At 35.1% G+C, this 13,781-nt stretch overlaps 1 protein-coding gene across 1 annotated transcript in view; it reads right to left on the reverse strand.

Annotated features, from left to right (window-relative positions):
• The window catches only part of LRP1B (LDL receptor related protein 1B), a 2,000,743-nt gene that overhangs the window by 35,392 nt on the left and 1,951,570 nt on the right, over window positions 1–13,781 (reverse strand). The window contains exons 85-86 of the mRNA XM_059166755.1: window positions 5,307–5,481; window positions 1,007–1,111 (exon numbers count right to left, since the gene is read on the reverse strand). Of these exons, the coding sequence (XP_059022738.1) occupies window positions 1,007–1,111; window positions 5,307–5,481 (280 nt within the window). The remainder of the gene's footprint in view (window positions 1–1,006; window positions 1,112–5,306; window positions 5,482–13,781) is intronic.

The raw sequence follows: 13,781 nt of genomic DNA on the forward strand, positions 1-13,781 counted from the left end.
TGGTAAGTGGAAGGTTAAACCTACTTGCATCTTGGCTCATTAAACGCAGTTAAAGTGCAAATCCCCTCATTCTGACAGTAGTGATCACAAGGGTTCTCTTTCTGGTCACAGCGCTGACTTTTAAACCCCACAGAGCATCTGCAGAATTTCAGTAAAATACAGCTAAATAAAGCGTCTGACTTTTTTTTTTTCCTAAATATGTTTCAAAATTATTTCATACAGAGATAGTAACATATGAATAAAACTTCATCAGGTATGCTCATTTCTCTCTCATTCACACTCATCACATGCTACTTTGACAAGATGGGGACAGAAAGTGGATGTGGATCCTATGTGGACGTCATCCTTCTAGTCAAGCAGTGATAAAAGAAAACTCAAAATAGAAACCATGTAAGTGGAATGGTTTTATTTCAAGTTGTCCAGAGGGAAAAATACTAAATTCTAGATTTTTCTCATGAGCAGAGAATCTCCAACACTTTCCAAATGTTTAGAAACCCAGATTCAAGTTAATGAATTCCAAAGTGGACACAGGCTTAATAGGCTTACATAATACAACACTTTACACCTGATACAAACATCAAATAGCATTATACATTTGAAAACATACCACAAGTTCTTTTGGAAAGAATGGTTGTAAGTACCAAGTGTTCGTAAATATGATTATGCCTGGGTTTCTCATATCTGAATAAGGTCAATGAAATTAATTTTCCCTGGCATTTCCAAGTTTAAAGATCTATGAATGTCTTTAATGGGTATGATACTAAGAATTGAATGAGCTCTTCCTTATGAAATTACCAGTAAATTGATAAGGGAGGAGATTCTACAGCATATGAGCCACTAAGGAATAATACTTGATCAGAGATGTCCATGAAACATTCATTTAAAATGTATTATGCCCCCCCCCCAATAAAATGTATTAGCCCAAGAAAGGAGAACAATAGAGGAGGGATTCCAAGTACATACAAAGTCATTCCACAAAATGCCCATAACATCCTATAATACTCACAGACACACAGGTACATTTGTCTCAGGGTCCAGCTGGCATGTGCCACCATTGTAACAGTAGCCATCACATAACTGACAGCTAGAGGCAATCTTTCCATTAGTGCAGCTGCAGCAACAAAGAAGAGAGAGATCTCATTGTTACTGGCATCATTATTGTTGAAAGCTGACATAAACTCTCTGCAGATGAGAATATTCATCACAGAGGAGTAATGGAATGCCTGGCTAAAAGGAAGTTTTCAGAAAGACAGACGTCCTGGAGGCAAATATATATATATATATATATATATATATATATATATATATATATATACACACACACACACACATATACACATACATATATATATATATATGTACTTTTTTTTGACAAAATGATGACAGACAAATGTTTTCATTTGGTAATTTTCAAATTTTCAACCCATTTGCTTAATATAAAATTTTAATATCATTATATATGTGTGTGAAAAATATGCTTTAATGTTTAGCACTTACACTGCAGGGAAACATTAGCATCAAGATCCTATTCCCTTTTCATATAACCAGGGCTTGGTGACATCAGTGTGAATTATAAACCACATGATCTAATATTCTGGAAGCAAATGCTTCAGCTATTTCTTGTAAACTGGAAAATCTGGTCCAAAAAAACTGTTAGGAGTTTTAGATTCCAGGTTTTATAAGAAAGTATAGGGTTATCTGGTAGTCATTTTGTCCCACTGCTTCTCTTTGATTATGTACTGTAATTAATGTCATTTTTTTTACTCTGGCATATAAAAAAATCATGCAATGTTCATTGCAAAAATAAACAGTAGTGTACTAGGAACAATATGTAGTCTGGCAACAAGGTAACAAGGTAGGGTTTCTTGGAAAATATATGAAAGCAACTCTAATTTACAACATGTAATTTACATTACATGTCTGAAATAAGAACAAACACTACGGCTATTGCTGCATGGGGGAAAACAAGCATAATAATAATAGGAAAAACACAGAAATTTCTTACTTGCCATGTTATATTTTGACATAAATGAATACTATTAGATTGGACATTGAAAATTGTTTGGGGAACAGACAAAGGTGCATTGACATTCTAAATTATCAAGAGATCTCTTGAGAAGTAGGGTCATAGAATCATACAAGCCGTGGCCCAAATCAGAATTACAACAGATCATGCCACTATTCTCATGGTGAGATCATGTTGGCACTAGGTACCATGAAGCAATCAGTGGATGTCACAAGCTTGACTCATAAATCAGATTGCAATATCACTGATCATTTTGATCCTTTCCATGATGGATATCTATTATGTTACATCCATTGAAATGTAATTCTCAATGATTGGTTAGATTCCTGCTATGATCAGTTGGTGATCCTGATTAATTTATTCTGTGAATATTTATTTCACCTCCTGTAGGTGGTAAGCCTGTGGGAAATACACCAAATGGCCTATCATTTTTCCAGGTGTTTAATTTAAAGATATTTTTTAAGAGCCAAGATATTAAAGTTGTAACTCTTTTCAAGATGAACAGAAACCATGAGTCAGCTATGTACTGGTTACAGAATGGATATATATGAATGTAGAACCAACATGGAGAAGAAACCAGTAGTTTAACATTTCCAAGATGTAACAGAGAATGTCTTAAATCTAGAGTTATCTGAATATGGATGCAAAGTGAGACAAATATACATAGTGCTATTAGTTTCTTATATGTTAAATGGATCTCAGAGACTTTTCCTTGTCCTCATCCAAGCCTACTTGAAAATCAAAGAGCAGTAAGTTATAGTTTCTTGTTCTATCAAAAGGACAACGTCAAAGAGAAAAAAAGCTCATTATACATTAAAAGATTTCCTATCAAAAAAGATAACTATATACCAAATATCAGCTTTTCAAAGAGAAAAAAAAAATTCTAAGCATTGATTGCTTTTAAACTCCTGCTTTCAAGAGCTATAAAAGATGTTGTCTCTTTCGCCTTCTAAAGGTCTTCTTTAAATCCTTAATTGAAGACAGACATTTGTGTATATTTCAAATGTGAAATACAAATTACTGAAATCACTATAATGCATCAGACTTCAACCCATATTTTAATGCCAGTTTTCATCACAATTTTATTTCTTAGAGGCTTGTGTCACACACACACACACACACACACACATAATTTGTGATATATCACTTTCCAAAGTTAATTACCAGTTGTCCCATATGCACAAAGAATTCCCATAACAACTGACATTGCAAAGGTATTATTTAGGCTATTCAAAATTATGATTAAGTCATTCTTCATCAATATTTACTTAGATTTCCACAAAAGAGAAAAATATACAATTAGCTCCATTTTTAAAGATCATATTTACTATACTTGACAGAGTATCTATTCTAGTTGACAGCTCATAGTGCATTAGAAACACACCTGACTATTTGGCATCACACATATACATGGAGGCTTGAATTCTCCTATTTATGTAAAAGATTTACTGTAACTCAGTTGTGGTTGTTTTAGTATCAGTTTCCCACCTATGAGACAGAAATTCTACCATCACTGTAAATGCCATTTATGCTGAGATGAAAAGTGTGAGAAATGAAAAGAAATTTGTCTAATAAGTTTCAGAATACCCAGTCTTGTTTGTCTTATCATGCTCATATGTTAGATAGTCTATTTGATCAAGTATTATACTATTATAAGCTTCCACTATCTACTTGTTTGTTAGCAACTAATATTTATCCTTTTGACATACTCTTCAAAAAAGGATCTTTTAAGGATCAAGAACTACAATGTTGGGTCTTCGTGGCCTACTCAGGTTATGAGGTTCTAGTGTTTCCAGGTTGGAAAAGCCAGTTTTCTCAGAAGAGTAGGCAGTCCTGAGAGCCCAAAGAGTCTCGCCCTTCTTTATTCATACGGAACTCCCTCTTGTAATGGAAACACGGTATAGGTCTCTGCATGAACTTTTCCAAGGTAAACAGAAGGAAATTGTGGCATATAGCTTGTCTTAGATGATAATCTATTATTTCCTGTGTGAATGGAATGCAGTCATAAGCAAGAGACTACAATGCATTCTGATACAGTGCACTGGACAGAGAGAAAAATATATGTTCACTCATGGAAACCAAGTTCTGTCTTGCTCAAGTTTCATCACAAAGAACTGACGAGTTTAAGGACCAAAAATGATTTTGGTCATTTATGTGAAAATGCCTTTGCTTTTATATACTTATCAAAGGCACATATTTATAATTAGTTATATTTTCAATTACTTTACTTAAAAAATAATGTACTTTCAAATGACTCAATTTGAGGGCTTGAGTAAATGTCATTCTTAATGATAACACAAATCATACTTAGCGTAAATTCTAAAATGTGAGCAAATAAAAAATAAAAAGATGTTGCTGCTGTCTCTAATGAAATTTTATTGGGCCTTGTTTGGCAGAGCAACATCATTCAGGGCTGGCACACTCACAGAGCTGTCTCAGGGGAAGCTGTGGGATGAACACTTGATGCCATGCTTTTCTACCTCATGTTCTCATTTATGAGTCTCCTCGGCAAGGCAAGTGATGGACTCCAGTACTTTTAAGTCCTTCTTTTAAAAGGTTGTGAAAAGAAGTTCAGAGTGAGGACTGAACTCTATCTAACCTCAGCAGCATAAACTTTTTCACAACAGAACCCGACCGGCATTACCCTTTAGCTGTGATGCTCTGTTTTCCAGTCACTTGGTCTTAAAGCCAAAGGGCAAAAGGCAACGTAACCAAGGTCTAACTTGAACATTTTTATTTTAGGTGCCTCCTAGAACACATTATTCCTTCTCCTAATTTTGGACTACTATGCTTAAAGTCAGACAAAAACCCAAAGATTAATATGTATTCCCATTAGACAGCTCTTTTGCTCCTCCCCCACAGGCTCATTTTGTAACAACAGAAAGGAAACACTTCCTGTCAATAATAATGATGAAACATTTAAAAGCCTGACCTATTCAAATTTAAGAATATTACATATAGCTTTTTGAAGATATGTTACATTTCACTATTTCTTGCTTACTATTCGGAATATTCTACATAGGGAATGATCTGATCATATCATTACATGATGGCATGATTAATTTTCATGTTCCCCAGTTGCATATAATAGATGTCGAATAAGTTCATTTAATTGACATGAACTGAATTTTATCTGCAACCAAAAGGAGAACAGAATGCACTGGTCACTATAGAAAACCTTAGGATAAAAACAATTTGCATTATTTTCACTTCTGTGGCTGAACTGTTACATCCTTTTGGGTTTGAATGCTTTTATAGATTAAGCTGGATGTCCACTTACTTGCAAAATATATCTTCACTGTCTTTATTTATAATACAGTGCCCTCCATGGCACCTTATACATTTGTCAACCTCACATTTTGGACCTTCATAGCGTGTTGGACAGACACAGTCAACACTTCCATCATCGCCAATGGCACAGGATTCAGAATTCACACAGTAGTGGTGACACACATCTAGGAAGAACGCACAACAGAGAAAAAGAAATTATACTACAAGATGTTTTTCTTTAGTCACAGTCCATGTTATCATTTCATTTGGTATTTAAAGATGGTGAATCATTAAGCAAATGTAAAAATAAGTAAATTAATCAAAACATCTAAGTATTAAAAAATGGCCAGTCAGTAAGTAGATTAATTTACAAAATCAGCTTGTGATTAAATGTAACTAGGATTCTTTAATAATGCTATTGATTCTTCTTTTTGCCAGTCAGGCGTCATTTATAAGTTATTTATAAGTAAGGCGTTATTTACAAGTAAGTTATATTGGTATCATGCTAGCTGAGGAAGTCTTTTGGTTCTGAATTTTAAAGTTTAAGTTGATCAGTTTCCATAGTTTCCTTCTCATGGGCAATATTAGTATTATTCTGAAATGAGCAGAAATAATCCAGATTTCTTTGGATGTCATTTATTGTTTCCTTTCCTTGCACTTTTTTCATCTGGAGAACAGGGTAATATGTGATAAGTGGATCAGCCCTTTGTGGTGCAAAGAAGCGTCCCTCTACACACAGCAGAAAAGGCCCACTACTTCTGAACACCTGGGCAGGTGAGCAAACAAGGAGATGTGCCTCTCATGGAACACCAAAAGAAAAGTGAACCAGGAAACTGATCGATCATGGTTGGGAAGTGAGCAGAGGTCTAGGCTATTGTTCCCCTTCTAGGTAAGAACCTAACATCCCAGTCAGAGGGAAAACCACCTCCATGTGATGTGAGTCTTTTGTTTGGAAAGATGTTTCTTATTGAACACTATAGACAATTTTCTCAACCACAAACCACTTCCTCAAATATTTCTGTACCTCTTGAATGGGAATAATAAAACAAAGACCATGTAATAATGCAATAACCACACTATCTTTATAATTAGATATTCTGACTCAGTCTTTTGAAATGCAGACAAGTATATATGTACGTTTGTATATCAACATGCTACAATTTATCACATTCAAAATATTGGACTTCATAATATAATAATCCTAAGCAAAAGAACTGATTAGATCAGTCTCAGACTTTGTGTTTAGAAGCTGCAATTTCCTTTTAGCTAACTAATTGTGAAGCAATGTTAAATGTGATTAGCTGAGATAAAAATCTCAATTTATAAACTTTAACCTGCTGTAAGACAGTTATAGCGGGTGAGGAAAATTAAAACATAATTTATAATTCTCATGTTTGTATATTTATCTAGCCCTTTATTAAATCAGACAGAAATTAAATTTATTGACAGGCTGCTTCATATTTATGGAAATTTATTTCAAGCATTCTTATGCTTGCTCTTGCATTATGCCAAGTACCCTCATTGAGATTCAGCGCTTAAGTCTATTAGCAAGGTTTTGGCTATATTTAAAAAAAAGTAGCACTTTCAAAAGGTGAGAGACTTGAAGATCTAAAAACTAAGGCGGTGTTAGTATCTATCCATGATGGTGTCTGTTTGCAGTTGCTCCAGGCTTGGTGGTTAGAGAGCACACATCAGAGACTCTGCTTTTATTTATGAAGAATGTATGATCAGCTGCCTATATGAGCTTCTCTCCCATTCAGTGCAGAAATCTCTAGAAAACAACTCTCAGTAGTTCAGGTTGTTCAATACATCTTACTGACAAAGAGCTATTTTCGTATCACCCCCCAATTGCTTTAAATGCTATACTCTGATCCTGGTTCAGCTGTCTGATGGGGCATAGAAATTGGCTTATGTATCCTTCTAAGATCTTCTTAGTACATCCTTATCCATAGTGGATAACTCATCAAAATCAAGTAGGTGACTTATTTGCAAATGTAAATTCCAGTGCTCATCCCTGTCACTACTGCCCACTCACGCCTACATTCTAATTCATGAATCTGAAATTGGGCCCAGGTGATTTCCATGTGACTGGCTGAGGAACTACAATCTGGGAACTGGGGAATGTAATTTCTTACATTTTGATGACCCAAAAACAAATTTTACTGATTAGCATAGGGACTACATTGTTCAGTAATTGTAAAAGGATTTGATTCAACCAAAATAACTTCTTTCTTCATTTTTTCCTCTTTCTTTCTTTCCTTCCTTCCTTCCTTCCTTTCTTTCTTCTTTCAAGAGAGTGCATGTGAGCAGGGGTGAGGGGCAGAGCGAGAGGGAGACGATCTTAAGTAGGCTCAATGCCCACTGCAGAGCCAGTTGTGAGGCTCAATCTCATGACCCTGAGATCATAACTTTAGCCTAAATCAAGAGTTGGCAATTAACCAACTGAGTCCCCCAGGTGCTCCTAAAATAGCTTATTTCTTAACTAATTATGTGAGCCTTAATTAAAATGCAATTTTAATCCAAAATTTTGGGCCATTTTATTTTCATGATGACATCACAGAGAAGGCCTGAGAAACTGGAAAAAAATTGGGTTAGCATTCTGATGTTTGATGATTGCCCTATAACACACTGTAGCAAGGAATACCTTTCATTTGCCTGAGTGCTAAAGGGTAAAGTTAAATACTCACCTACAATTTACTAACTGTAAGTAATTTTGGTGCATGGATTAAATCTGCCTTAGGCTAAGATTTAAAAAAATGTGAGAATATATGCAACTTATTGGTGTTCAAAGAAATACAAATTACTTGCCTGGATGGCTCAGCCAGTTAAGCGTCTGACTTCAGTTCAGGTCATGATCTCGGGGTCCTGGGATGGGACCCCACACTGGGCTCTGCACTCAATGAGGTATCTGCTACTCCCTCCCCCTCCTCTCATGCTTAATCTCTCTTTCTCTCCCTCTCTCTCTCTATTTCAAAAAAATGAATAAAATCTTAACAAAAGGAAATGCAAATTAACACCTCAAAGATATACGATTGCACTTTCACTTAACTGACAACAAATAACAAACTCTCATACACTACTAGTAGAAATACAAATTGGTTCAATTGATTTGGAAAAACATTCACAGTAGATACTGTCAATTAGTAGATACTCTATTTGAACATACTCACACCTTATGACCTAGCACTTCCACTCTCAATATATATCCAAAAGGAAAGCATGAATTTGTGCACAAAAATATGTATATAATATACACAGCAACCTATGCATAGAATCAGCCCCAAACTAAAAATAATCCAAATGTTCATTGCAAGAAGCAAGGATAAACTGTGTTTCATTCACACAGAGAAATATACACACAAATATATGTATACATACACATAAATAAAAAATGAAAGCAGTACAGCTTATAAGTAACAACATGGATGAATCTCACAAAAGTAATAAGAGAAAAAAGCTGGACACAAAAATATATACACTATTTTTTAATTTACATAAAGTTCAAAAGGCAAAAGTAATCTAGGGTTTTAGAAGTCAAAAAGAACTTATTTTGGGGGAGAAGGGAAGGTATAGTGAGAAAGACCATCAAGGAGCACCTGAGGTACCAACAGTATTTATTCTTGACCTGGGTGTTGGTCCACGCTGCTGTGTACACCTGGTGATAATTTATTGAACCGTAAACTTGTGATTAAACTTTCCTATTTATATTATGCTTCAATAAAAAGATTTTTTCTAACCTAATGGCAAACAAACTACAATTACAATATTTTAGAGATTCGAGTTAATTTGCTAACTAGAGTAAACAGATTTTCTCTTTATAAACAGTTCTATTGAAAGGAATTCATGATCTACTTTTTATGCTTTAAAGAAAATTCTCTACCCTTTAAAGCTTTCAGTATTTTTTTCCTAGCGTGTCATATGCACAAAAATCAATGCAGTTGATTGGCCTCATGGCATAGAAGTGGAATCAAAAGAATGTAAAAGAAATGTTTTCTTAAGATAAAATTGTGAAATAAGAAGATATTAGAATTTGCACTTTAATAAATAATTCTAAATTGCAAGCTGTTAAGCCATGCCACTTTCTTCTAAAAAAGACAGAAATCATTTTAGACTCAGAACCCTTTCTCTACAGATATTCAAATGGGAGATACTTCATTTTCCCCAGTTCACATGCTTTACACTTGACACTATGTTGAAATTCAGGGACAGAGAGTCGCTCACTATACTCTGACCCTGCCAGTGTTGCTTCCCAGAGACTTTCTTTGAAAATTCTCTGACTATCTTCCAGTATTAGGCTTCAGATGTGGAGCATATAGAACTCGCTTGATTTATTTGTTCAGCTGGATTGTTTTCTGCACCACTATTAGGATTCTAGGGCCCAACCCTTACCATGCATAGTCTCTCTTCTTCTCCTTCCTCTGTCTCTCTCTGTCTTAAAGACTTCAGTATACTCAATTCTCACTCCAAGGTTCCTTAACACAGGAGAAAGTAACCTTATTTAATAGGAGACTTCGTCATCTGCTATTTAAACTACCACATAAGCAGAGCACCTGGGTGGCTCAGTTGGTTAAGTGTCTGCCTTTGGCTGAGGTCATGATCCCAGGGTCCTGGGACTGAGCCCCACATTGGGCTCTCTGCTCAACGGGGAGTCTGCTTCTTCCTCTCCCTCTCCCTCTGCCTTTCCCCTGCCTGTACTCCCCTCTCTTTTTAACAAATAAATAAAATCTTAAAAAAACAAAACAAAACAACAACAACAAAATCCTACCATGTAAGCATTTGATACTTGTAAATTAGAAAGCAAAATAATCCCTTCAGTTGTTCTCTGTTATTTCAATTTTACTCATGACACATATCATGGGAAAAAAATGGTACATTTGATGGTGCTATTTCTAAAATGGATGATTCAACCAAAGTTCACGTTCTCTGCAATCATCTCAGTATAGGACAACAATGTATAATAAGTCAGTGGAGAGTGACCTAACTTCTCTCTCATTTTCTTCTCAGCTTTAACCCACTTTGAATTATAAACATCTATACAAAACTTGTATAAATACGTGCAATATTTTTACCAGTGTCACCTCTCTATATACTCCCAAATAATTACTACACACTCATATTTAAATTCTCTCTCTTCATATTTTTATCTAAGAAGAAGAATTCTTCATTGGCACTTTCTAATCCATCAGAAATTTAGTGAAGTATGAAGAAGTATGAAGTATGAGAAGGCTCCTTTGGTACGTTTCTTGTGATTCTAAGGATTCTACCCTGACCTAATAAGCTCTGAAATGAACAGAAAATTTTAGCACTCACTGAAAGAACACTTTTCTTATCCCACAGCACTAAAAACTAGTAACCTTATAGAGCTTACCACTTTAAGCACCAAGAATGGTTTAAAACCATTTTGAAGGTAATCTTTCTGTAAGATAGATACCCATTTTCTTAAATATATAAATACATTTTTTTGAACGATCTTATTTTTAGGTAATCTCTATACCCAACATGGGGCTTAAACTTACAACCCTGAGATCAAGAGTCATATGCTCTACCAACTGAGTCAGCCAGGCATCCCATAATATAGCAATATTTTTAATGGCTCCTGTAACACTATAATTTGTAATTGTTTCTATGAACTTATCTCTGCAGAAGTTTTATAGCCTTCTGCTTTTTGTTTTTGTTTTTGTTGTCATTTTTAGCTTTGACTAAGTGACATGTTACTGGAAAACAAACAAACAAAAAACACTTAATAATTCCTCCCAAAGAAAACAGTTAGGGTTGTTGGTGGCTGGTTAACAGCAAGGTTTATAGCAAAGGGATTGTCTTCTGATTTCTGACACACAGACATAGACACAAATACACAGACACAGAGACAAACAGTCACACACCCCAATTACCTTTTTCCCCCCAATTTTAACTTTGGCTTAATAGTTACTGGAACTGGGGGGAAAAAAAAAAAAGAAAAGAAATGTACACCAAAAGAAGGTAAGTTAAAAGAAAACGTAAGTGAGAGGACACTTTTTGTTGGAGGGCATGACATGAGGAAGGAATTGAATGCCGAAGATTAAGGAGTCTAGCCAGATCAACCAGTAAGCATTCAGAAAGAACAGTTTGAATTTACGGAAAGGAAAGCTGGTAAAACAATATGGTTGGTCCTGTTTTGAACAACATAAGTAATTTAACTGTGACAATGAAATGGAAGTGGTGGATCCATAATTGATTATTTGCTGAGGAACATGCATCTGCCTAATTATATCCTGGGAGCAGTAGGAAGAGGACAGAAATAAGAGAAAGGCCACCAGCTCTCAGAGAGCTGACAACTCAATTGAAAGTTTAAGACAAGAAGGAAAAAGAACCAGAACTGATCTGAAAAATATCCACTGTGGCAAGAGCCTACAAATATTACTACCAACAAAATCTTCTTTCTTATAAAACATTCATCCCCTAATTTTCAAAGTATTTTATTGACCTGAATGGCATGACAATTGAGATGTTCCACATATGGTAAGAAGGAACAATAATAAAATGTAATTAATCTGTGCTAAGAAAGTAGAGATTACCATGAAATTATATAATAACACTTTATATTCACAATATAAAAATTGTTACAACCTCTGTAGGGTAATTACACCAAGAACTGCATAGTAGCACTAAACACAATCATGTAATCTAAAGGACAACGATGGATATATAATTACAGAGTATTCATATGGTAATTAGGTGAATAGTAACTGGAGAATAAGTGAATGGCTATTTTCTGCAACAGAAATAAAATAATTTTCAAGGGATGCCATCATTGCACTCTGTCTTTCTTTCTCTCTTTCCTTTTCCAGCAACCAGAGATATAAGGAAATACTTCTCCCTTTAATCTTTTTTAGAGAATCTTAATAGACTCCATAAAAATATGGGTTGTATGGGTATATATACAGGTTTATGAATATTCATGGTGAGCCAGATGTCTATAAAATCTCTAGCTGCATTTAACTTCTTTCCCAAATATTTCTTTCTATTGAAAAGTAATTGCCAAGACTATTTAGCTATTAACTCATATTTGCAACTGGGCTATTCACATTGTAATAGTTAGTGAAGTGTGAAATTTATTTAAAGAGAATAAAACCAAACTAAAATAATACCACCTAAGCAGGAGCTGAAGATACTCAGTAAGAATACTGCAAAACTGGAGAGTCTTTAATGGGTAATACAGATGGTCATACAGGGGAGACTAGATTACACAATTACATGTATAAATACCAATTGTTCTACTTCACTAAATTTTGACCTGGTTTAAAAAAATAAGTTATGTGAATTCATTTTAAGATTCATGATTAAAGTAAGCATTTGGTAATTGAGGATTATACACAACAACAATAACCAACCAGAAGTAGGACTGTATTACTTTCACAAAGGAGATGAGGTAGAATTATCTATAGTGCATATCCCTAGGCACCTATAACCGAGCTCCATTCTCAGTGTGATTCCTGCTCCATCTTCTCTGATATTTAATTGTGTCCCAGGAGTAGTAGGTTCTATGAATTTTGCTAATATTGTACCTACAGGGAGGTTTATGGCAGCTTCCATGTAGATATAAAATGTGGAAGACAGCCAATGGTGGTATTTTATAAACTTTTGATGCTAAAGTGACATAACAAAAGAAAGAAAGAAAATCATTGGCTGTGAAGGATTTGGAGGTTAAATTCAGTATTTATTCTGGCTAAGAGTGTGATCTTACCTGAGTTACTTGACTAATTTATCCAATACACCCACCAACCATCTTTGAACAGAGGCAATATTCCTAAGCATGCCTAAAATTACTTCACCAGTCCTTCCTTCCCTACCTATCCTCAACAATGCCCTTGATATCATCAAGGCCAACTAGGGTCTGTTTTAAATAAAATGATGGACATGATGATGATGATGATGATGATAAATACTCGATTTTACCTGTCTTCTTCGTGTTGGGCTCATTTGTTCTTATGGCCTCATGCATTATATGACATTTTCACATCTTATGGATGAGTAAACTGAGGCACCAAAGGAGGTTAAGCACCCTCCAAAGATCCCACAGCAGTAAGTGAGAGAACAGAAATTCAAACTCAAACTTGCCTCTCCAGCAAATTCAAACTTGCCTCTCCAGTCACTAATAATTGGTTTACAGCCCTGGGTTCTTGAACATGAGAGAATAAACTCTTTTCTTATTTAACAAGTAATACATTTGTTAAAAAACAAAAACAAAAACAAAACAAAAAACCTCCAAACAAAACAAAATGAAACAAACCTCTAGAAAGTAATTTTAAATATCTTTGGCATTCCCTTTCCTTTCTGTGTATCTAAAACTGAACATGCCGCCATCTAACTACATGGATATCTGAAGGTCTCCTCATCAGCCAGAATGTTAAAGGGTCCTGTAGCTCAAGAGCTACAGGCCCAGAAAAGCTTACTTGGTGCCCCCAGAGTCTTCAATATCAGAACTCGGGAATCAAGCTGGACTCCC

Source organism: Mustela lutreola, chromosome 3 (genome assembly GCF_030435805.1).
Source record: "Mustela lutreola isolate mMusLut2 chromosome 3, mMusLut2.pri, whole genome shotgun sequence".
In the NCBI taxonomy this organism is placed as follows: Eukaryota; Metazoa; Chordata; class Mammalia; order Carnivora; family Mustelidae; genus Mustela; species Mustela lutreola.